General features: G+C 35.2%; 2 protein-coding genes across 3 annotated transcripts in view; one reads left to right on the forward strand and one right to left on the reverse strand.

The window, feature by feature from the left end:
- Positions 1-1,735, forward strand: part of efr3a (EFR3 homolog A (S. cerevisiae)) — a 133,268-nt gene extending 131,533 nt beyond the window's left edge. For both annotated transcript variants that reach the window (XM_088919095.1, XM_088919094.1), the window contains exon 24: positions 989-1,735. In XM_088919095.1, the coding sequence (XP_088775221.1) occupies positions 989-1,094 (106 nt within the window). In that variant the 3' untranslated portion in view covers positions 1,095-1,735. The remainder of the gene's footprint in view (positions 1-988) is intronic.
- Positions 1,736-8,154: 6,419 nt separating this feature from the next.
- On the reverse strand, positions 8,155-17,319 carry oc90 (otoconin 90). Its single transcript, XM_088918066.1, has 12 exons — positions 17,274-17,319; positions 16,858-16,923; positions 15,310-15,484; positions 14,674-14,786; positions 13,448-13,576; positions 13,098-13,145; positions 12,588-12,698; positions 11,979-12,131; positions 11,471-11,566; positions 10,412-10,586; positions 9,268-9,374; positions 8,155-8,573 (listed from the first exon to the last, which is right to left on the reverse strand). The coding sequence occupies exons 1-12, from the start codon at positions 17,317-17,319 to the stop codon at positions 8,155-8,157; spliced, it is 1,638 nt and encodes a 545-aa protein (XP_088774192.1).
- Positions 17,320-24,644: the final 7,325 nt, after the last annotated feature.

Consider the following 24,644-nt stretch of genomic DNA (forward strand, 5'->3'; position numbering starts at 1 on the left):
GTTCACGTTATGCATCGAAACATGGATGTTGGGTGCAGGAAAGGCATGCATGTTCAACTGTATGCACCACATTGCTGAAAAATCATTCTCATTGATATTACCAGCATCTGTTTAGGGGTGTAGATGATGAAGACATCACCTAGAGATATTGTCAAAGCTTTTAAACTTTGGATTATGCCGGCAGCTATATCATGCTGCAACTTACAACTGGCAAGCACTGAAGCTAAGCAGGTGAGATCCTGGCCTGTACCTGGGAAAGCTAAGGTTGCTGCTGGAAGAGGTGTTAGTGGGACCATTAGGGGGCGCTCACCCTTTGGCTTATGTGGGTCCTAATGCCCCACTATAGTAATAGGGACACTATACTGTAAAAAGGTGCCGTCCTTTGGATGAGACATAAAACTGAGGTCCTGACTCTCTGTGGTCATTAAAAATCCCAGGGTGTTCTTCAAAAAGAGCAGGGGTGTAACCCCGGTGTCCCATTGGCCTTTACCAAACATGACCTCCTAATAATCCCCATCCCTGAATTGGCCTTATAACTCTTCTCCTCCCCACTCATAGCTGGTGTGTGGTGAGCATACTGTGCACACTATGGCTGCCATTGCATCATCCAGGTGGCGCTGCTAACTGGTGTTGATTATTATTATTCTAATAATAATAATAATAATAATAATAATAATAATAATAATAATAATAATTAATAGTAGTAGCAGTAGTATTAAACTTATTGTTATTAACCTGCCATGCAAACTGCAGCTGTGATTCATCACCATTCAGCTCAACTGCTGGTAGCAACACCACATCAGGATGATCATATTAGGAGGGGCTAGCTGAAGGATCAGGTCCTTACATTTTTGAAGTGTTGAAGTGTTGCAGTGTACTTTCTATATAAGAGTATTGCAGATGTGATAAGTTGTATGCAAAGTAATACATTTGCCTGTAAGAATGCTTGCTCTTCCCTTAGCTTAAAGGCTCTTTTTTGTTCTTGTAGACCTCCCCCCAGTCCATCGGGAGCAGTTACAGTCTCAGCAGGACATGCCCAGTACCAGTCCGTCCCAGTGTATGAGATGAAGTTCCCAGATCTCTGTGTCTATTAGCTATGGACCTTCATGATGTGAAAGCAGTTATGTGGTGTTGATCCATTTAGACTGTTGTAATCATAAAGGACATAGAATTAATGATGGGTTTAATTATACATCACAACAATGCAGAAACAAAAAATATCACCTAAAAAAATTAGAGCAAAGAGATGAGTTTTTTTTTTCTAAAATCCATCTGGCTGGCTGACCTGCCACTTGCAGCCTTAATGTGAAGGGCTGTTACAGTTTCCTCCCTGATCAGGCATGAATATTCACATTATCTTTCAAAGGGTAAAATTTTCTTCTGTTTTATACATTACAGAAACTGAGTTTAATACATTTTAGATTCATTTAAACAAGTTAAAGTGATATATAATTAATTTGATTAAAATATATTGAACTCTTTACCATACTTCCTCTTCAAAGATCCACTTTGATGCTTTTTACAGCTAATAATAAAAGCAATATTGTGCTCTGGACCCAACCACATAAAGTTTCCCTGTTTGTCTACAGTATGTAAATGACAAGGAACTTGAAATGATTGTTTTGGTGGTCCACTCTTTTTTTACTTTGGTTTGCTGCTTAATTTTGACCAAAAAGTGATCCATGAACCTAAAAGATAAAAATAAAAGATACAAAGATAAACAAAAAAAAACAAAGATGAAAAAGGAAAATACGACCAACACTTAAACCCCTAAAAAATATAAATTAAAGCTATAATGATCTTATTCTTTATTAAGGATTATAATTTGGACTATCCCCCCCAAAAACTGAAAGATTTCCAAGCTACCACATATCCTTTTCATATTTAGAATGTTTTCATAGTCGTATGAAAGTGACAAGAAATAATTTACTGTGAATGCTTTACTGTCAAATTTGTTATAAATTTTTTAAATTCAAATTACATTTAACGAAAGTACACATAAAAGATTCATAGTATTACAGTAGAAAATATTATTTTTCCTTGTTGTGTTCAAACAGTCAAAAAAGTTACAAAAGCAGGAGTAAACATGAATAAGAGCAAATACAATTAATAGTTCTTCCAATTAATATTATGTAGGAATATTTAAATTTAAAAAAATCTGAATGGAATAGTACATGTCTTTATTAGGGGTCTCAAACTACGTTCCTGAAAGACTTTGTGTCTTGTAATTTTTGTTCCAACCTGAGTATTAAACAATTAACCTAATTATTTTCTCCAGGAATTGAGTTTGTGACACCTGGTCCACATGAATGGAAGGTCATTTATTATTTTGTATAATATAGCACTCCTTAGGAGACTGCAGATGACAGGGCTGAAAAGGGCTTGTCACAAATAAAAGAGATCATCCCGAATAAGAACTGGAATTTTAAGTTGATTTTAAAATATTGGTTGTGGTTGTTTTACTTAGGTCTCTGGAAAATGTTCTACCAAAATTTTGAACTTTTAAGGCATGGGAAATACTTGAAAAATAATATATTATCCTGTGAGTAAACTCTGTGCCAATAGAAACCCAGCTTGAACTTTTATTTTTTTAGCTTCATATGAAGAAATAATAAAAACATATTGACAAAAATCAAATAGTAATGGTGCAGTACCTGAAATAAGTCCACATTCAATAAGTAATGTTAATTTGTATTTTAAATGGATCCTTTAAGGTGAATAAGGCATATAATTGAGTCATAAGTGCACATCACAGTCATTAAAATATATATAAATGAAGCACATTTTAAAGACCTTAGAAATATAATCTTTTAATATGTTACTTGAACTGGATTGCAAGGTTGCCATGGAATTCACTGAACAAGATAAATGAATCCCAAGTCTATCCTTGTTGAATGTGGACAGAGAGCATTTGTGTTTTCCACATTAAACCTATTAAAACTAGAATTTACTATTATTAAAATAGAATAATAACAATATAATAATAAGATACCCAGTGAGATACCTAAAACATTAGACAACTCATGTCATCCCATTAAAGCTTGGTCACTTGTAAAGTCTATTCAGAACTGAATCTGATTCTCTTAAAGAGGTGAAGCTATAGAAAGTACTTTAACATATTTAAATTGTCCTTAGAGCTGTGAATAATTACAGTGGCAATTTAACTTGTATGGCAATTTGGCTGTATTGTATATGTATTTACCTATAAAATTTGTATCTAGGAAATTGCTTATATAGTATAGTGTTCTAAGATATCTGCTGTAAATTAGTTTAATCGTTTAAAAACAAATTTTCATTTTTCAATTTTTAAAGAATTAAAGTCCAAATCTAAAGGTTCTGAAATAGGCCTCCTGAAAACAGTGCAATATGATTTCCTTGTTATTTTCAGGTTAAAAACAAAGATTTGTCTGCTTCAAAAACAGCACGACATTGGTCAGTGGACTAATCGCTTGCAATAAAATGCTATGTATTGTATATCATTATCCTTCCTGCTTTTAAGTAATCAAGTTGTTAAATGTAATAAAAGAAAAGCAATCATAAATGTTTCGTTTTGATTGCAGGATGGCATTGAACCGCTGATTTCAGCTGATAGTATTATGTATTATTCCGTTGTGTAAAATCACTTATTTTAGTCATCATACGGTATGTTGCCATTGAAAGCACTGGATGTGGCATTGTTTTAAGTATTGTCCTGAGACAATGGTTGAGCGCCAGAAACACTGCTCCCATTACTGTATTGAACTGTTATATTGGAAATGAAGCAGAGATGGTATATGGCTTTTCTGATTTGAAAGTGTATGTTTTCTTATGCTGTGGCAATCGCAATGCAGTCTTCTGTTTTATTGTGCTTTCCAGGGTTAGTGTACTGACATGTAATTATTTTTGTGTTAATTGTGGAGACACGCTGGGATAAGGAGGCTGCTGGATGATTAATGCAGACACAGAGCAAATAAGTACATGGAAGAGCATTTGCATCAGCTGTGTATTAATGAATTGTGGTGATTCTCAAATTTATTTAAAAAAAAACAGAATTGTTCTTGTTTCCATAAATGTTTGCAGCATGATATTCTCTTTTTTTTACAAAACTTGCATCAATTCTTATTTGGAATTCATTTTTTGCATTATGTCTGCATTTGTAATTTCATGTTCTCAGACCTTTTGACTTTAAGAAACGTTAAGAATAAGAAATAAAAGAGAAAAAACTACAGTTGTAGCATATTAATTTGCATGTCCTTTTTGGAACAGAGCAGACTTTAACTGAATTCTGCAGTACAATTACACTGTATTTCTGATTGAGTACTTTCTCTGTAGCAAGATACAGATCTCTGCTCTGCTGTTAAATTAAATTTCACCTTCAGCAAGGAAACATTCCATAAAAAGCTTTTTTCCTGAAAAATAGTAAATATAATCCAAATATTCACACTACATTGAAGATATGTAATTTATTACAAAAAACACTAAACACAAGGCTTTGTTTGTACAATTACATTTTGAAATGATGCCTTGAGATGGACAGTTATGCCAAGACATGTTGTGTTAGGTGGAAAATGATTTTACATTATTGTACTTTGATATGCTCTTAAAAATAATTGAGAAGATTAAGACTTATTTCTCTGACAACATGTTTTTTATGATGTTGGTGAAACAGAAATAATGAACCTGTTTGGGTTACAGTTATACAGTATATGGACCATACAGTATATGGAGTTATGTAATGCTTTAGATTTTTGGAAACTGTCCTGCTCTTTCAACTAACTAAGATAAATGTTTATGCTCTGTTTTGCTATCCCTTTGCTCTTGATTGTCATTTTATAAGTTAAATGAACAGGCCCAAATGCTACTTTACATGGACATAACTGAAGGTTCTGCATAGAGGTAATATCAAGGGAAATATCATGCCCTTGAAGTCGGCCACTGCATTCACTTTAAAATGAAATGTTTATATATGCTCTGTCTTCCACATGCACATGTTATGCACTTAGAAAAAATGAGGAATGTTTACATGTTATGTAAGAATTGTGGACTCCTTGTGGGGCCTGTGCTGATGACTTGCATACCAGTTCTATAAGAGTATTACTGTTCAGGTCTTCCAACTTGTGAACCACCAAGATTTCTTTGGCAGTGTTTTTGGCAGGTGTATGGAACACTTGTCATTTACGATGCATGTACTGTTTTCTTAAGCTTTAATTATGGTTATATTCACTTTACAAAAGCAGCAATTGTGTGATTGCCTCCAGATATTCAAGCTTTAATAATTTTTCATTTTTATTACAAAATTGTAAACAGAGATATGGGAAGTGCAGCTAACAGAAGTCTATCCACTGTGTTTGCTTCAGTGTGTAAAAATGTCCATCGCAGTTCTAGGGTCTGTATTCCTCTTCTCTTCCAGCAGCCTTCTTCCCATTTCTTACAAATATCCATTTCTTCATGTACTGTACCAAAGCAGCAGATGATTGTTAATTTATTAAGTACAGTAGGTAAGATGAAATACTCGCAAAAAAGACGTGTGCAATCGTTCAAGAATGAGCAGTGTATTCTCTTATTTTGTAATAATGAGAGCAGTTGGTAGACTTTGGTAAAATCAACAAATTTTAGATTAAGAATGTATTGTGGGTTCTACACATTCACACCCTTATGCCTGGTACAGTCGAACCACAAAGAGTTGTTTGTTTTATCAACAAGGCAGGCAGGTTCATAAATTGATCTGAATGAAAAATGAAGGCAGTGGACCTGTCATGGGCCTGGGCCAAGTTGTCTGATTTTTTCATTTCATTCCAAAACTCGCATATGTTGTGTGACGGTGATCTGAAAATGAGCATTCATAATAACAGGTGTACAGTAGATTTACATTTTATTGGCAGCTTTCTCAGTTTTATTAATGGACTCATAGCATTTTATAACATGCTGTGTGGTTATTAAGACATGGAATCATGTTTTTTTTTAACTAGCATTGCTTCAAAAACATACTAAAATGAAAATAAAATTCTCACAAAGAGATACAAATTATTAAAAAAAACATACACAATAGAAATAAGTGTTTTCTTCTAGTGAAAGAATCACATAATGTTCTTCACAAGTTTGTAATACCTGTATTCAAATCTCACTTAAAAATTACAAAGAATTTAAGCACACAATATCCTGGCATTATTGACCTTAAATTACAGTATGTTCTGCTTGTAAATAATTATCTGCTGACAGGCAAAATGACTGTTCATCTAAATGGCCAATTTAGTTGAATTTCCTCAAGCAAGTACAAGATAAAACAGTCACATTGAAAACCAGGCGTGGGATGTCTGCAGGGTTCCTAGGTCTTTTCATAGCTGAAGCAAGAGCTGAGGCAATACAGTATACTGGTCAAATTAATCTTATAATGAATAAAATAATTACCTGATTTAGATCATTAATAGTTCTCTTGGATTAAAAAAACTGCAGATGCATCGGCCTTCCAGGACTGGAGCATATCTGCTCAAATAGTCCATTTGTCCTCACCCACTTTTGTGCAATATTAACCCTTTGAAACTCGCCTCTGTACTTTTGTTTTTCTGATATAATAGAGTTAGAGACAGTACTGCATCCACCAAAACAGATTATTAGTGGTGCTGATTTTCCTTGAAGGGAGAGGTGTTCACATTGAAAGAATATCTAGTTTAAAACATAATCACAGCTTCTCACAGAGCATTTCTGTACCAGGCAATGGGTGCTTTTCATGCAATATTAATACTTGTACTTGTAGTGCTGTTTTAGAAAGTGGGTTATTCTTACATGTGGTATAAATTTCAGAGAATATTTTTATTGAATACATTTAGTCTTGACACTTATTTTTTAAATGTGTTGTGGCATTGATAGTCACTGGAATGTTACTGCTTTGCATATTTTGAAATTATTAGGATTGTAAGCAAAGCCACTGTGTCAAATAGTCTGTATTTTTTCAGTTGTGTGTAAGATGAAGCATATTGTAAAAAAAAATTTAAAAAGCATATTAAAGTTTTATAATGGTGAAAAAGCAGTGTGTACGTGTGTACTGATGTGGGAGCGACAGGCTGTTATGTGGGGAAAAAAATAGTACAATTTTCTGAGTTTGGTCTGTCAGTAGGTACTGTATAGTATGTAAAAGTAGTTCATTCAATAAATTGGTACTGCTAATTCATATTTTCACTACACCTTTATAAACAGTATATGCTCAATGAACAAACATTCTTCTGTACCCCAAAATCCTGTTTTTTAAAACCTTTTGAGTGGTGCCACTTACAGTATGTAAACTGGGGTGCACTGTATTAATCAATGGCCAGATGATTTCTTTTCTGGTTCTGTCAGTATATTTCTATTGGCATCAAGAGGTTTACACAAACCCTTTTCCTAAGCAGAGAGAAATTTTGTAACTCTTTTGGTAAGCTTTTCTTTTTAATGCTGTAGCTACACAAAAGCAAACAAGCTCCTCTTTGTTGCTCACACATGAGAAGGACAACCTTGCAAGAGAGCCTGTACTGAGTAATGTGTTGGCTGAGCAGGTTCTCTTGTTCCTAGTAGTGTAAGGTACATCTTGTTCATCTGATTCCTCCAGCTCACCGTTTTTCTTATGGGAAAGCATGCCCTTGATATTCATTCTGGAGGTTTAGGGCACCTGCTCCTGTATCAAATGTCTAACACAAGCAGACGGTATAGGTTCAAATGGGAATTTACCAAAATTAAAAAATGATTTGATTCACAATTCCCGCTTTCAAATGCACAAGTCTTTGATGAAGAAGGATTTAGCAGTGTCAGCTGTGGTTTTATGTGTGTTTGCTAAAGATGTTAATTGACGAGCTCTGTGCTGAATGAAGGTATCCCTGAACAGTTTTCCTTAAGTCATTTTCTTGTCCAGCACAATTATGTTTATGATCTACAGGAATATATCATTAGTTTTTCATAATTACTACATTAAAACTTTAAAGTTACATTTAATGATTAGACTTACATTTCCTGGAAACATATACTAAATTTATATATATAAAATAAGGGCAGCATTGCTAAAAAAAACTACTGTTCAGTTTTACTTGAATCCATTGACAGTTTGTTTACCACAAGGTGTGGTATGATTGTTACTACACTGCCGGTGCCGACGAAGCCTACGGTGGCCTATAAAAGGGGCTTAAAGTGGCCATTCTGTTCAGAATTTCAGGCCGCTGCTGTGGTTTGTTTTTCCAGCTCAGCCTGGACATGTTCGTCAGTCTGCTCTTCAGGTTCCTCCACTCCCTGGCCCTCCTCTGTGGTCATCCGTGTGCTCTGGGCTGCAGGCGTGGTGCCAACGTTTAGAGGCCTCACAATGCGCGAGCTAGACTGCCTCCACATTCCCAGTGCTGGCTGGCGTCCACCACTGTCCTGCAGTACTTCCTCGCTGGAGTCGTCTGTCTTTGGCTGGCTAGGACCAAGGGGCCGACTCCCCAATGGCCGGCGCCTGCAGGGTGTCCTCATGCCACGGCATCTCTGCTTGTGCAAGACGGCCACCGTTTCGTTGAAATAGGCCCCCGCCATGCACTCTGCACTGGCTTTGTCACACATGCACTGGAGCTTGTCACACATGTTGGCACCGGCACCTAGGAGAAGACAAAGACGAGAGATTTTATTTTTGTATGAACAGTGTATCAAAACTATCATGTCAGCGTGAAAATTGGTGTTCCACACATCATATTCTATCAAGAACAGATGTTGTGTGCATAGCCAAAAGGAGCAGAAATTATCAACATTTTTAGTAGCAGATTGGCTTTCTTCCTGGTAGAACACTCTAATTATGCCTGGCACAGCTTGTAGGAGATGGTGTGCCAAGAGACTCTATAAGAAAAATGTCTCATTTGGAGAAGGTGAAGTATCCATTCCTTACTGGAGTGAGTCTGGGCTGTCATTAGTTCATCCAACGAGTGGTGGCAAATCTCTGGGAGGAATAAAATCCAACAGAGTTGTTGTCTTTGCTTTGTAGCAGTGACCTCTGCGATTTGCCAAGCACCTGTTAATTTGTAATGTCACTTTTGCACTCAGTGCTGATTCTCCATCTTTTGGATGAAAGTATGCACTGTCCTCATTCCGTCAGTGCTTTCAAGGGCTCTTAGATTGAGCAGGCAGTATAAAATATGGGAGTGGGAGAGTAATGAAAATGAAAACAATTGGAGATTCCAGACTACAAAATAGGAGTTTCATAAAGGGTTAGTGTTTGTGTAACACATACACCACGTCATATTCACCACCAACATAGCTAAAGTTCTGTGACAAATTCTTATCACTCTAAATGCTTACATGCAGGTTGCCCATTGTCACAGCTGACTTGGATGTTAAGCTTCCGTTCTGCCCGACAGCCAAACATCCTGATTTGTTCCAGACAACACTGGTGAAAGAAGCAGCACCTAAAATTACAGGAAGGGTACAGTACACTAGTTTTCTTTCTCAATGCTTTGACCCACTGCTGGCATGCGTACATGCGTGGAGTATAAAGTTACATTTAAAGAATGTAGTTTCAGTATGACACAGAATTTGTGTAGTAGATGTGTTGAATTTGACTGTTTTTCAAAACATTTGGTATAATATCTAAGCAAATTACATTAAAATAATAAAAAATTATGATGTGTTCATCTTATTGGTACTTAATGGGTTTTTTTCATCAGATGTGCGTTATGAAAACATTAAGTCATACAGTACATTTTCATAGGTAGCATGTAATAAAGTGAAGATTAATGGAGTATTACAGTATAACAGATATTTTTATGACTAGCACACAGTATACTGTAGTTCTTGAGTTAACCTATAAAGAGATAAATTAAAAATGTTTACTTCAATGGATTTGACTGAATAAACCTTTTAATTTCAAATCAATTAAGTTTGATATGAGGAAGTATATTTTCTGTCTATTCATTAAAGCTCAACTCTTTGCACAACCTTCATCAAAGAAAGGAAAAGTCAAGATGAAGAGAAATTTTATAGGCAGTTGAAGTCGTACTATAGAACAGTTTTTTTGCTGCCAAACTTTAAAAATGACAGTAGCTGTGCAATAATCCACCTTTATATTCCTACCACTAGAAGGCACAGAACATAGCCCTAGGACCCTGAGATGTTTACCTTCTAGCATGTCAAATTTGGTTTGATTTCACAGGTCAGGATTTTACAGGTTTCAGGCAATCATAAAGCATACATTATTCTTTCATTTTAATCTCATGTTTCTATTCCACAGTTGTACATTTCCACTCATAATATTTCACAACATGAACATAATAAACCCTCCTGAGGCATAGAAGCCACAGAAACTGAGACCCAATCTCCACCTGGCCTACATGTGTACTTCAGTGTTCAGTTTTTCTGAGTATAAGGAAGTCCTGTCCCTGTTTCAGCGCTTCTAAACTAGAGATACACTGTATGAACTAAAGTGTTTAACATTGGCACCTTTTACCTGTCAAGTTCATCCATGGGTCGACCTCTTCCTTCCTGTCCACAATAACAACCGTACATCTCATACTCATGTGGACACCGCCCAGTCAGGCAATGGATGATCTCACCCAGTATGGGCATCTCCTGGCGAATCCTGCCACTGGAGCTATACTGGTTAAAGGAGTGACTGCCGCATTCTGGGAAGAAAGAAATTGAAATTTAATGATCTTGTGGTGATTTCTTAAATCAACAGAATGCAGAACATGATGCTATAATATACTGTAATGTAGGCTCATTTAATTGAAGAAACAAAAGTGAATACTGTTCCAGAAATGAAAGAAAGTGAGTGACATTTTTTTATTCCTCAACCTTTGACTGGTACAACATTTTCCTTTACCCCGCACACTGTTCATTAAATTAAAGAGTAAATAACGAGAAAATGCTCATATTTTCTGTTTCTTTCTTGTGGATGGACAAACTCCATGAAATTTAAAACTTAACATTTCTTTTACTCTGTGAAATAGAAAAAATAGAAATACTGTGCTAATTCCTTGAATTGTCTGAAACTGCTTAAGAAGTACAAGTATCAATACCAGACATGCAATATATCCTAAATTTACATGAACAGAAGTAACAAAAATGAGACTTTGTCAAGTAGAAACATATCAAAGTCTTCTCTTCAGGAATAGAAGAGGTCATTCTATCTGCTATTATTTACATGTCTAGAATCTATGTTAACAGTGAGGCTGATAGTGATAGCGTATTTTAAAACACCTATATTAGTTCCTTTAAATCTGTCCTGATAAGATTGTTTTGCAAATGAAGCAAAGCCCCATAGAAAATGGACCTCTATGCCTCTTTCCACTTTGGCACTGAATTATCTTAAGTCATTAAATGTCTCCTTTATTAAACCAGTTTACCCCCTTCTCGCCACTTCTGAATTGGAAAGATATTTAAGAAGCACTATAAAATCTGCTGGACCTTGGCCCTTAAGGAGTTGAACTGAGGATCGCTGATCACGAGGAATGTAGTTTTAATGTAGAAGCAAGCAAACACAGAAGCTGACAACATAAGTTTTCACCTTCAACGTCAGGCTCCAGTGGTAAATCAATTAGGCCTGCTGCTTCCAGAAATGAGGTAAAAAATGGTGCAGCTTTTGACATGGGCGAATCCAGCCCTAAGAAGTGATTAATCAATGTTAAGTTCCATGTAGTAAAATGTTACGCTCACTGACAGTATGCATCTAAAATTAGTAATACACCATATTAATAGTAATTTTAGAAATTTACTTGTTAGACTTATTCATAGACCAAAAAAGCATGTTTTTTTTTACATTTGGACCGCAATGAACATTATAATATTGAAAAAATCCCAAATTTGAGCAATAAAAATGTTTTCATTAAACTGTGTTTCATAAGGTAACAAAAATAGTTTTATTTTAAACATAGTATCAAAACATAATTGGTTTAACATTATATAATTTGAATGAATGTTTGTATGCAGTGGCTACAATTTTTCCCCTTTTGATTTTAAATTAATTTAATTAATTGCCAAATAAATAGCTATTGTTTTTTCATCAATTCCATTACCTTCTGTTTCAGATTCCTGTGAACTGTCCATTTCCTTTGTTGTAAGTTTGCTACTGCCCTTCGCAGTTTGCATGGAGATCGGACTTGGTGGTGTTGTTGGAGTAAATGTTGGTTTTGCAGAAGGCTCTTTACTTGTTATAGTTGGTTCATGAACTGTGAGAAACCCACAATATTAACACATGACATACTGTATAATGATTTGTACATACACAAAACTAAATCTAGCCTCTAACAGAAACCTGCTGCACGTTGTTTGTTCCCATAATCCTAGTTAGAAATAATGACCTACAGTAGTAGCCTAGTTTTTTAGTTTCTTCTGTTAATGTTTCCCTGGACATTATTTGAATGCCACTGTCCTATAGACACAGAGTTATCTTTCTGCATGTACTATGTAAAAAAATACTGCACTATAAAATACAGAAAATAAATTTAGCATATATTTAAAGCATAACATAATTCATATCCCATTACCAGTGTGTTACAACTCTTCTGTTCCATGCGAACATTCCAGATTGTTACTGTATAATTGCATTGAAACATTTAGACAGTTAAAGTGATTTACCGCTATACCTAATAATTACAGTAATTTTGTTATCAGGCAGATCTTACTCTCTGTGTTCAACTCCAAAGAAACAGCTGGTGATTGCATGGTTATGTTTTTCCCAGGCTCTGTCACCTCTATGGAAATATCAGTTGGCTCTGTATCACCAGTCTCTGGAACTGCCAACAGAAGAGTTTAAATAGTAAAATATTATCGCAGCTTTAACTAGTGTAGATTAGCTATATTTTTATACTTCCTACTATATTCTGCAGGTTGAGAACAATGGGTATTTTCTGACATGTTATGACAGCTGACAACTGGGCCTTGAAGCAAGTAAACATTGAATTGGTACTAATAGTTAACTCAGGTTAAACGAATTCATCATTAAGTCAGCCATACTAAAACATCAATATGCATCAGTGACAGGACCATTCCAAGTGAGGTCATTATCATGGCAGCCTTCATGGAGATGGGTCATAGGAGAAAAGGTAGACCTCAAGACAGGATAAATATAGTAAACACAAAAAGGAACAGAATAGTCCCCCACAATTCGAAGAGAGTGAAATAGCATTTCCTACCAGCTTCAGTTAGGGCCACAATGGTTACAGCAATGGTATCAGGAGATTCTGAAACACACAGAATGCTAGATTCCTGATAACATCAAATTAGTTATTAATTTACTCATGGTTTCAGTTCATAATGCCATGGCCTGATCAAGTCTCTTGTATGAAGCCAAAATCATTTCCTGCTGGGGTTTCAAACTACAAATCCCCAGGAGTCAGTATTTTATTCAGCTTTAATATGCTGCACATTTGAAGTGCATATACTGTACAGTATAAGATTAGTTTTATACAATTGTTCACTTTAAATAAATTATAAGTATATGCTTTCATAAGACCTTGGCCTTCAAAAACACCTTTAAAGTTACCTGTTGATGTCACTGGACAAGAGGAGCTGTCCAAGTGTCTCAGAGAGGAATTGTATTGTGAGTGAGCTATGCATTCAATGACAGCCTTGTCACAGAGGCAGAAGAATTCCTCACAGAAATCAGAGGCATCTGTTTCAAAGCAGAAGAAAGAAAAAACATCTGTCCATTTCTGGCTTGAATTTTAGATGTGGCACAACTTTAATACATGTACAGTATGTCTATGTTGTACAATTTCCTTGTTTGCAAGAGCCATGATTAAGTCTAGAGGTTAAAAAAACAACACCCATGGCAAAACTCTGTGATGCAATTCAGGTTTTACCAGCTGCTGTATCGGACCAATTGTACATATAAAGAAGAGAAGTAAGAACTGTTATTACAGTATTTGTACTTCTCATTAGTCGAAGCAGATTTATTCAAATATCCTTATGGGTTTGAATGTCTATAAATGATCTTGTATAATGGATTATAGTGATATATGACACATAAGCTTGATTTCCTGCTTACAGTTGCTTAACATACTAAGATTTTGTAGGATTAAAACTATTTTTTAAAGTAGAGAATACTATTGGCTTAACACTTCTGTCGTTAGGATCACTTATAATAATAATTCCTTACACTTCTATCATGTAGCGCTTTTCTGGACACTCCACTCAAAGAGTTTTCAGGTAATGGGGTCTCCCCTCCACCACCACCAATGCGCAACACCCACCTCGATGATGGTACAGCAGCCATAGTGCGCCAGTACACTCACCACACACCAGTTATCAGTGTGATGAAGCCAATTCATAGATAGGGATTATTAGGAGGCCATGATTGATAAAGGCCAGGAGAGAATTTGGCCAGGACTCCAGGGTAATAACCCTACTCTTTTCGAGAAATGCCCTGGGATTTTTAATGACCATGGACAGTCAGGACCCCAGTTTTACGTTACATCCAAAGGACAACGCCTTTTTACAGTTTAGTGTCCTCATCACTATACTGGGGCATTAGGACCCTCACAGTCTGCAGGGTAAGCACGCCCTATTGGCCCCATTAACACCTCTCCCAGCAATAACCTTAGTTTTTCCCAGGAGGTCTCCCATCCAGGCACTGGCCAAGCTCACTCCTGCTGAGCTTCAGTGGGATGGCGGTTGTGAGCTGCAGGGTTATATACTGTAGCTGCTGGCGTTAATTAACACTTAATTGCATTGTACTTCCTAAACCACAAAACTAAAACTTTTATTTACCACAAGTGATGTTTCCAGCTGGGCAGGTGGTGTTTGATAAAATTCTTCCAGGCTGTAGTTTACAGTCCTTTTCAGCTGCTGCTTTGTAACACCTACGGTGCTGAGAGCAACAGCTTTGGAATAAGAAAAACAGCAGCCAAAGTGAAAATGAGTGATAACATGCTGTTAGGTATGTAAACAAGAGCAGTTCAGAACGTTCTGTGCCAATTATATCTATGGAAATCAAATTAAATCTTATTCTGAGTACATGCAAAAAAAATCATGTTGCAGTGGGTTCAATGATATGGCTCAGAAATGCACTTTTTATTAAACAATATTAAAATAATGTTAATAAATTAATGTAAACCGGTCTCATACAAACAATAAAATCCACTTAAATTTATTTGGGATCCAGTCATTTCCAATAGTCTGTTAAGATGCATTTTTAGGAAATCCTGAATGCAGTTACTTATACAGTATATTTCACCAAGCTGACATTGACTGTATATCTTTTATAGAATATAACCCTTTTATATATATATTTATATATGACTGCGGTACAGGGCCCGTGGTACATTCTAAATACATAATCAAACCTGTAATTTCCAAACATGTACTGTACCACGAGCCCAGACTGTCTTCTCATGTTAATCTCACCTGTCTATGTCATCAATAGGCCTGTCTTCCTCTTCGTATCTACATGAACAGCCATAATCTTCCAAATCACTGGGGCACAGCTTCGTCGTGCACTTCAGTTTCTGCATGAAATTAAAAAGGGCCGGGAAGTTGTCGAGCAGCATCTGAAGCCAGGTGAAGCGGACACCAAGGCAGTCTTTGGGAAGAAGAACAGATACAAAGGCCCATTTTAAGCCACAAGCATTGACTCATGAGAAATTCACATTGATAATCATTTTAAGTAAATGTTTTCTGGGGAGGGAGACATGGCTGGTCTAGTGCAGCCTGTCCTCATCATGTTCATAAAATTAGAAAAAAATGTATTTTATCTTATTGCTGTGCTTAGGATGTAAGAATATAAGAGAGAGGACAGTTTGGCCCATCTAGATGTTTTGGATTTTAGTAGTTAATTGATCAATGGAATTCTTCCAGTCATTTCTTGAGAGAAGGGGTGGTATGTGCCTTCAAAAGTATGCCTGAGTACAGTAGCTTGTTTCAGACTCCTACAAACCTTGGCATAAATAAGTATCTGCTGCTCTCAGTTTTAAATGTGCTCCCCCTTAGCTTTCCTGAGTTTTGTTTGTCCTTCTAGCTTGTGTTACATTGTCCATTCTGAGGAAAGCCATTTGTGTTGACTTTGTCAATGTCTTTGAGGCTTTTGAATACATTAACCAGGTTCTCCTTAACCTTTTTCTTTTCTTTCTTTCTTTGTTAACTAGATATTCTGTTTGGCCTCCTTGGTTGCTTGCCACATTGTCTACATTATGTAAATTAACTCATCTTCAGCATAAATACTCACTGTAGGTCTTTTTCATGAGTAGCTTCTTGAAACTTTCTGTTTCCTATTTTTTTGTTTCCCATTTTATATCTATAATTTGTTTTTACTTAGATGTAAAGTTTAGGTCTCCAATAGCAACAAGCATTCAACCATTATCCTTACAGCTTTCTATGCATTGTCCATTTCCAATTCAAAAGCATGCATTTCCTTGAATTTCTACTGCCGCAATTTCAGAATTAATATTTAATATTAATATTTAATATGAGGAGCACTGAGCCTTCAGAGCATCTAAATTATCTAAATCCTATGTTCTGTTTTTTTTTTCCTCCCAGCGCTCTGTTTTTTCCTACAGTCCAAAGACATACTGGTTGGATTGATTGGCTTCTGGGAAAATTGGCCCTGGTGTGAATGTGTGTGTGTTTATCTCTGTGTGTGACCTATAATGGAATGGTGTCCCATCCAGAGTGAATCCTGCCTTTAGCCTGTTCCTTCCTTCCCCATGACCCTGTATTGAATAAAGTGGCTAGAAAGTGAATGGATAGATTTTCTGTTTTTATCCACTGCTATTGTCTTTTCTTCAAACATTACTTTAAGCAAGACCTACAGTGAAATAACAGATTGTGTTACAATATCTCATTTTCATTTGAAAGTTGTGAGATGTAACTCAGGGAATTATTTTGGTATTGCCATTTTTATTTTTATAGCCATGAGTTAATGTCAAATTATTGAATGTTATACAAATGTGTTCTTACCAATTAGTGATTGTGCAGTCTGCAAAATTTCTACTTTGGGATGTGAAGAGGAATTGCTTGCAGAAACTGAAAAAGGAAGTAGAGGAAAATATTAGTTTTATAGGCCTGGATAAAGAACCAATATTCCCTCATTTATATGCGTATGTATTTACCTGAAAAGAATAGTTATTTATTTTACTACAAATATTGTATTCACATGTGTGGATCCAGTAAAATGGTTTTATTTAATTCATTGTTTTAAACTGCATACAGCTGTCACTTTTGTTTAACTATTTTATTGTACAGTGTCTTAAGATGATGTACTGTGAAAAGTAATTTTCTGTACAAAATAAGATTAGTATAAAAGAGCAAGTATATTATAAAATAAAAAATGTAAATTAATTAGATTGGAAAATAAATAAATTCTGAGAACTTACCATATTGAAGGGCAACTGACAAAGTTATCAACAGTGTTAAATTCATTTTTCTAGAAGCAATAAAAATATCAAATATCAATACAGAAAAAAACATCATAATTAAGATATTGCAATATAACCAGTGCCTTACATGGCTATAGTTTACATTGAATTAGTCATGTCAGTATGTTTTTTCTCTCTGTTGTTGATAAATAAGGAGGGTTCAAATGTTGTGCTTTCAAGTCTCTTAAAACCCTCTTAGAAAAGAGGTATAAACTTTGTTTGTTGCAATATCAACAGTCATTGTTATTGCACACAAGATGGCTTGATAAATATGTCTGAAGCACACATTTCATTATTTACAAAATACTGCCTGTAACATGTAAAGATTTGGACTAGGTTAAACTGCAGTGTATACTGCAGTACAAATAAATGACAAAAAGAAAGGGAAGTTTCTGTGTTTCTACACAAGGATAAAATGATTAAAAAATCACTGTTAGAACATTTTGGATAAATGTCCTTTTACATCTTCTTCAACTGACACATTATTTTCTAAACAGTTGAAAAAGTAGCTTTCTGAGAAGCATCCTGAAACAAATTATTTTCTGTCTACAGTGTCTCTGTCTATATACCAAATGCTGTTTTTCCAACCAGCCATTACAATATAATGTGACTTTGCTCCTGAACTTTTTACTTAAGAAAAAAGTTGCACAGGGTTCAATTCCTGGCTGAATCTCAATGCATGTTTTCCCTTATTCATAATCCTATTGCTTTACTCCCTAATTTTTAAATTTCACTTAATGTCAAATTAACTTAAACTCACTGCTGCAGACTACCTATAGATGAACATTTCAATACCATTGAAATTTGTAAATGTTCATTTAGAGTTGTCATCATTACTTCATTGTACGGAAAGAAAAATGTCACCTTCCAACACAAAAGAATAGTGCTTTGCTATTTATGTATTTGTCAATTGCAGCTTCAAACATAAAGTTTTAAAAATATTGTTCCTCATTAAGATAAAGCCAAATAAAATCTTTTATCAATTTACTTTGGCATGGAACCTTGAGGTAATTTCTCTCATCAACAGCTTTTTCTGATGGCTATCAGAGAACAGAATAGGTATGTTCTGGTTTCTTTCTAGGAGATGAAACCCAAAGTTAATGTTTAATCCCTTATTTAACCTGATAGGCTAATAGATGACGAAAGGTCACATAAAATGACAAGCTGAAGAGTATCCATTTGTTTGAGCCAGGACTGTGAGTAATGATCCTGTGATCCAGAGCCTTAACAGCTACTCCACTTTGCTAACCCCAATCAGACAAAACAATTGCATCTCTTTTCTTTATCCTCCTGTGTGTTGCGATGTGGTTTAGTTTTCATTTTGTGAGTAGCTCCTATTCTGGAATTCACTTTCTTTGTACCATACAGTATGTGCATTTTGGGGGGAATGCAGCCATGTAATCTTTGCAATTGATCTGAAACACTAATGTATAACCCATTGAAGGTGTACTATAGTACACCTACCGTATACAGTATATAACAAATAATAATAAAAGCATGAAAGCTCACTAATAGTAAAAACTAGATACATTAAGAGTTGTATAAACGTCTACAAGAAAAGAGAGCAAGTCCTTCGTCAAAGAAAATGTCTTGAAGACAGCTCGGAGATAAATTTAATTATTAATCATATTCAAGTTGCAAATCTACTGCTTAATTTGTGTTTTTTTGGGATTTCAGATAGAGATGTCTGGGGGGTGTAACATCCTACACAATCTACAATCAACAGCCTGCTACTCTCTATATGGTGAATGAACTAGATTTTTAATTCCCCTGGGAAGGCTAACACAAACATTACTGAGAAGATCGGTGTCTCAGCATAATCATTTCAAGTATCTATTTATATGCCATAGCCTCACATAAATATGTCTAATGCTCCACATACTTGATGTATCTATTTTCAGATCAATTAAAATTAACTTGTGTTCATTTGTAATGTTCTCAAGATAATTTTGCAGAGCTGAAAATTGTTAGACCTGCACATGGAACTTTAACATGAGCTGTATGTAATCACAATTAAAATTAATACCGTTTTCATAAAATTGTTTAATTTTTTAAGGCGTTCCAACAAAGCTGATTCAGTCTTTCCTTGCTTCTCTTGTACACTTTTATGTCTGGCATGAAGGCGATGTGATGGTATCTGCAAGGACTGGGATGCCCACAGCTTGGTACAGCACGCTAAGTGTGAAAAGGTTTTTGCACTCCTGTCATTTCTGGAGATCAGCATGCAATGTGCCATCTGTTATCTTCTGATTCCGTTGGATTAAACTATATGAGTTTTTCGAGTCTCTTTCAGCTCTCCATAGAAATGAGAAACAACAACATAAGTCTGTTCTGAATTCATAAAATAAGGAAAGGCAAACTTTCCGCTCAGTAGCCAAGTCACTATGCTCATTTTAAAACAACAGATTTTAACAAAAACTGTTCAGCTTTGCATTTGAATTAAGGTCCAAAATGTTCGAAAGTACATGAAGACAAGCTTACCTTTAAGATCAGAAGCAATTGCAGCTGGTAACAGGGTCAAATATATCCCATCTTAAACCCACACTTTTATAACAGCTAGGGTGGGCTAAAAAGCCATGTGACCCAATAAAAAAGGTATGTAATTAAAGAACCGAAGAGGCAACAGTTCGTGCAGATCCTATTAACAGAGTCAACAATACTGAAATAGATGCCAGAAGGTATCAATATTCAAAAGCTTGCTTCCCTGTAGCTGAACTATGGTATGTCAACAATGCTGCAATAGATGCAGAAGGCCATTCATATTCAAAGCCTCTTGGAATTGGCCTTGGGTATACGCACTGCTGCTTCAATTAACTACCTGTTCGCAATGAGAAGACACTCTTGACATTGTCGATTATTCCAGGAAAGACTAACAGTCCTTTTATTAAGTTGAAAATGAGTTTCTGTTTGGAGAAATGCAGTAACAAAAGAGTTGTGAAACTGATATTCTTGACAGAGGTCTAACTGTGACCTCTATTTTAACCCCCGTGGCCTCATCTTATCTTCTCATCGGTCTAATCAATTTGTGTTCTTAGATGATACACCATCAATGAATTGAGGTCATCAGGAAAGTACTGTTAATACAAAGAACAAATGCTTTTGTTGGATAATAATCCTTTTTGTTTCTGAGATATCTATTTAAGGTTCTCACGTTGAACTCAAATATACCTACAAATTCTATCCCCATCCTGTCCAGTCATTCAAAGCATCAAAATGTTCCAGTTCAAAAGGTTTATTGGAAGTGGGAAATCTATAAAAGTCCAAATGGTTTAAATGTGCTTGTGTTAAGCAACTCAAAAGCAAATATGTTTGCTAAATATTATGATCATTTCTCAGGATGATTAATATGTTGGTATCTCTGGGCTTTTGAAATACCATTCATCCTTTTGTTAGTTCTGTTTATGACCTTTTCGCTGTCAGCTGTCAGCAGTCTTGCTTACTTTAATATTGTACCTTTTGTTTCTGTAACAGAACGTCCTTTATTAAACTACCACTTGGTTATAAAACAAATGTGGTATTATTACTGTACAGTGTTTAGTCAAATACATGAAAAGCAAGTGAAAGCAAATTATTGTAAGAAAAGTTTATTCACTTTAATTGCAGACAATGGTAAAATATAACAGAGCACACACAGTATGTGTAATGTGTAGTATTACCAGAAAAATGAAAAATTGTCATCCAAGTGTGTTTGTATCATCATGTGCAGTATGTAGTACTTCTATAGTGTACAACTATTGTCCTATAAACATAGAAAACTCTCTCCACCACCCAGTGCATGGAAGACATTTTATTTCTGCATCAATAATTGCATGCTGATCTGGATGAAATATCAATACAAATGGCATTCATGTGGATTGAATACTTTTGAACCTTTCTGAAAAAATTATATCCAAAATATTGAAAAAAAATTGAAGATAGAACATTTAACAAAAACCCTAGGAAAAAAAATATTTGCATAACATCTTTTAAATGTTATTGGGACATGTAGATAGTAGCAAAGACAATGTGCTTATGTGAGGCACACAATATAAAGCATATCCACAGACCATCAGACAAAAGCACTTCATACACTTCAAAGACGCGGGCCACACACGAGGCACTGATTCTTGATTGTGTTACTTGGTTGTGCACATCTTTGCCAGACACTTTTGTTTTAAAGCTGAAAAACATAAACAGGATACTTTAATTAGATTAATTTTGGATCTATGCATTGTATACATATTGCTATAATATGTTTCTGTTTAGTGACTGAAATATACTGAAGTCTATATAAAAGATGAAGTACCCAGCCTGGAAGATACATAGAAAATTTTTGTTTCCTTATTAAGAAAATGGATACAAATCACAACACACAAAAGGACAAGGACCACTCAGTCATCTGCATAAAATATGCTGTCCACTGAGGCATCATACTGTAGGATGTATCAAAGTATTTCATATTTAAATATTAGGTTCTGCATGTAGATTTGTAAGATGACCACAAGCCTTGCATATTATAGGATATTCCAATAAATCTCTAGTGCATTTTCGCAGCTATTTAACTTTATGCAAATTCGGGATAAACAAAAGACAAATGGTTTACAATAGATGTCACTGTAGTTCCAGTATTATTTATTAAAAATAAAGCATGGTATTCCTAAACTGTGCCCAAATAATGGAATTACAGGGACACCTCAAGCAAAATCTTGATTGTTAAAAACTTATCCAGCATCAACATGATTAACATTCTCTCCGTAGAAATGTTTTCTATGGTAAATCCTTAGTCTGAATATTGTCGACTAAGGAGAACATCAGTAGATGCATACAAAAAAAGCAGCAAAACAATTCATCCTGTTATACGCAGTAATAAAAATTCATTATGAATACTGACAGATTCAGTCAGAGCCTTGCTTGGAAGAGCTGTCATTATAATTACTCCATATCAATAGATGTTTAATTTTTATCTGCCGGTCCAATTCGTGAATGATCTGCAATGACCCAGCACGCCTTTTTTGATGATTGCACTTTTACTGGCTGTATTAACAGCAATATTTAAACAATGCTGTTATTCCCATTTGATTGTAGAATCTGATACTAATCAACTGAGAATTGAAACTGACATGATCTCATCCAAACCAACTCACTTATCAGCCTGCTTTTAAAAATGCTTACAGCAGGGCATACCTTTGACATTAAATCAAAAACACCTGTTAATGGACTAAAATGCAATTTGTCATTTCCACAGTTTAAAACTTTAATATTTAATATTTAACAGTATAAGATTTGTTTTTTTTTTTGCAGAAGCATTTTAGTTTCACAACCTGGCAAGCTGAATTTAGGATGTGCAGAATTGTGTATTTACCAGTGGCATGGAATGGAGATGGTGCATTAGGACTGTCTGCTTTTTATAGGTCTTTACATTTTATTTCAATTACTGCCTTCTGCTTAAATGGTCAGTACTGTTTCCATGTTCTTGACCAATGAGTATTTTAAATTTTAAAAGGAACAACTGCAGTCTCTATACTTGTTTGCAATGATTGCAATGGTAGATGATGCTTAATTATACCTCTTAAAGGCTTTACTGTGCTTTCATCAGGATTTCATTATATTGCATTTTGTTCTGCTTTTACTTTGTCATCCCACAGTAAGCTTTTATCTAATGCTGGTATAGTTTTTAACAATTCAAAACTATTTACAGCTCCCCTGCTGCACAGATCGGGGGGGACACGGAATAAAACAGACCTGGCATGAACAGTTGGGATCTCTGGCAGTGGAAATTCATAAACCCCCGTCAAGTTTTATTTTGCCTAAAATCATGTTACAGTACGTCCATTCTGCAGCGTGCTAGAAAATGTGTACTTTTGCTTTTACCAGTCCACAGACTGTCCTTATGTTATTATCTTCGAAATCCAATTCAGAAAGCTTTAATATTAAGCAAAGAAATCACATTCAGGTGTTACTTTGGGAATATCTTGACGTTTGAATTAAATTTCTTTTCATTTTAAGGTATCAGCAAGAGTTCCATAGTTGGCAAAAAAGAGGCAGACTGTAGTCAGCTTCATCTATAAATAAAAGTCAAATATGTACCACAGAACAGCTGTAGGTCAATGCATTTTAAATGAGTAAGAATGCTGGCAGAAAAAAATATTCTGGGCTGCATGCATTGCGCCGCAAGTGGAAATCTGACCTGAAGCAAGATGATGTTTTATGCGGATCCAAGATAAGAATTATTTAGCAATGGGATATAAACTTTGAAACCCAATTTCAGAACACACGGGAAATCAATGAAAAACATTATACAACAGTATATACTGTACTTCTCCAATTCCGTTTCAAAAGAAAGAGAGAAGTATAACAATGTTTTAAAAAAGAGAGCACAATGATAAAAATGTGATTTTGTAAAAGCATCCATCTAAAAGCATGTTACAATACATACAAATATTGCCGAATAATGAACAAATTAAAATCACAAAGGTAGATCCAGCAAACACAGAAGATGAAACAATCACCAAAAAAGCCTTTCTAACAATGTTATCTTATTAGAGCCTTATCGTATATCACTTATCACTTACTCAGCCTTTTCGTATTTAAAAGTAGAAACAAGTGAAAACAACTGTGTCACTGAAATGTCATCCAGAATGTCAGGATAGCAATTTAGTACTTAAACTGCTACTTTAGTGACAACTAACTTGGTCTTAGACCATTTCATTTCAATATCATACATCAAAATGAATATGAAACATAAAAATGTAATGTAACCTATATTATTATTCTTATCAGAATAATAATCTTAATAATAATAATCAGAATCAGAATTAATAATCAGAATTATTATTCTTATCAGAATAAATTAATCTTTTTTTTTCTTTCATACCATACTATACATGAGAGAATGCATTTCTTCCACCAATGAATTGCAGACCTCACCTGAGTAATGTGGTTCGACTAATATGCACCAACAGTCCTATTTCACAGCTGTTCAGTTGCAGAAGTTAGAACTTGCTTCAGAGAGTTAAGAGGGAACTTCCGGGAGGTCAGACACCAGAGATAACAGTCTTTGAAAAAAACTTTGAAAAAGTGCCAAGAGTAGTCAGGAACTTGACTTTTCGATTCATTTGAAGTACTGTATCACCTGCAGTACATCACTTTTCCTTGATCATAGGGCATTTTTAAAGCCCAAGTGAAAGTTTATTTGCCATCTGTAACAAATACTGTACATTTGAATCCCTATTTGTGGTAGTTTTAGTCAGCCAATACCTAACACCATTGCCAGGGAAGTCATAATTTACAGTATTGTATAGCACTGAGACTAAGAAAATTAGGAAGAGCACTGAAAACAGATGTTAAGAG

Source organism: Atractosteus spatula, chromosome 6 (assembly GCF_055471065.1).
Source record: "Atractosteus spatula isolate fAtrSpa1 chromosome 6, fAtrSpa1.hap1, whole genome shotgun sequence".
Lineage (NCBI taxonomy): Eukaryota > Metazoa > Chordata > Actinopteri > Semionotiformes > Lepisosteidae > Atractosteus > Atractosteus spatula.

What these genes read in the sequence shown, in the direction of transcription:
- oc90 (XM_088918066.1), bottom strand. Translation starts at nt 17,319, where the DNA reads ATGAATTTAACACTGTTGATAACTTTGTCAGTTGCCCTTCAATATG. An exon ending in CCTATTGATGACATAGACAG is followed by an intron (nt 14,787 to 15,309) that starts GTGAGATTAACA and finishes CTTATTCCAAAG; the next exon opens with CTGTTGCTCTCAGCACCGTA. An exon ending in TTGTCCAGTGACATCAACAG is followed by an intron (nt 13,146 to 13,447) that starts GTAACTTTAAAG and finishes TGTGTGTTTCAG; the next exon opens with AATCTCCTGATACCATTGCT.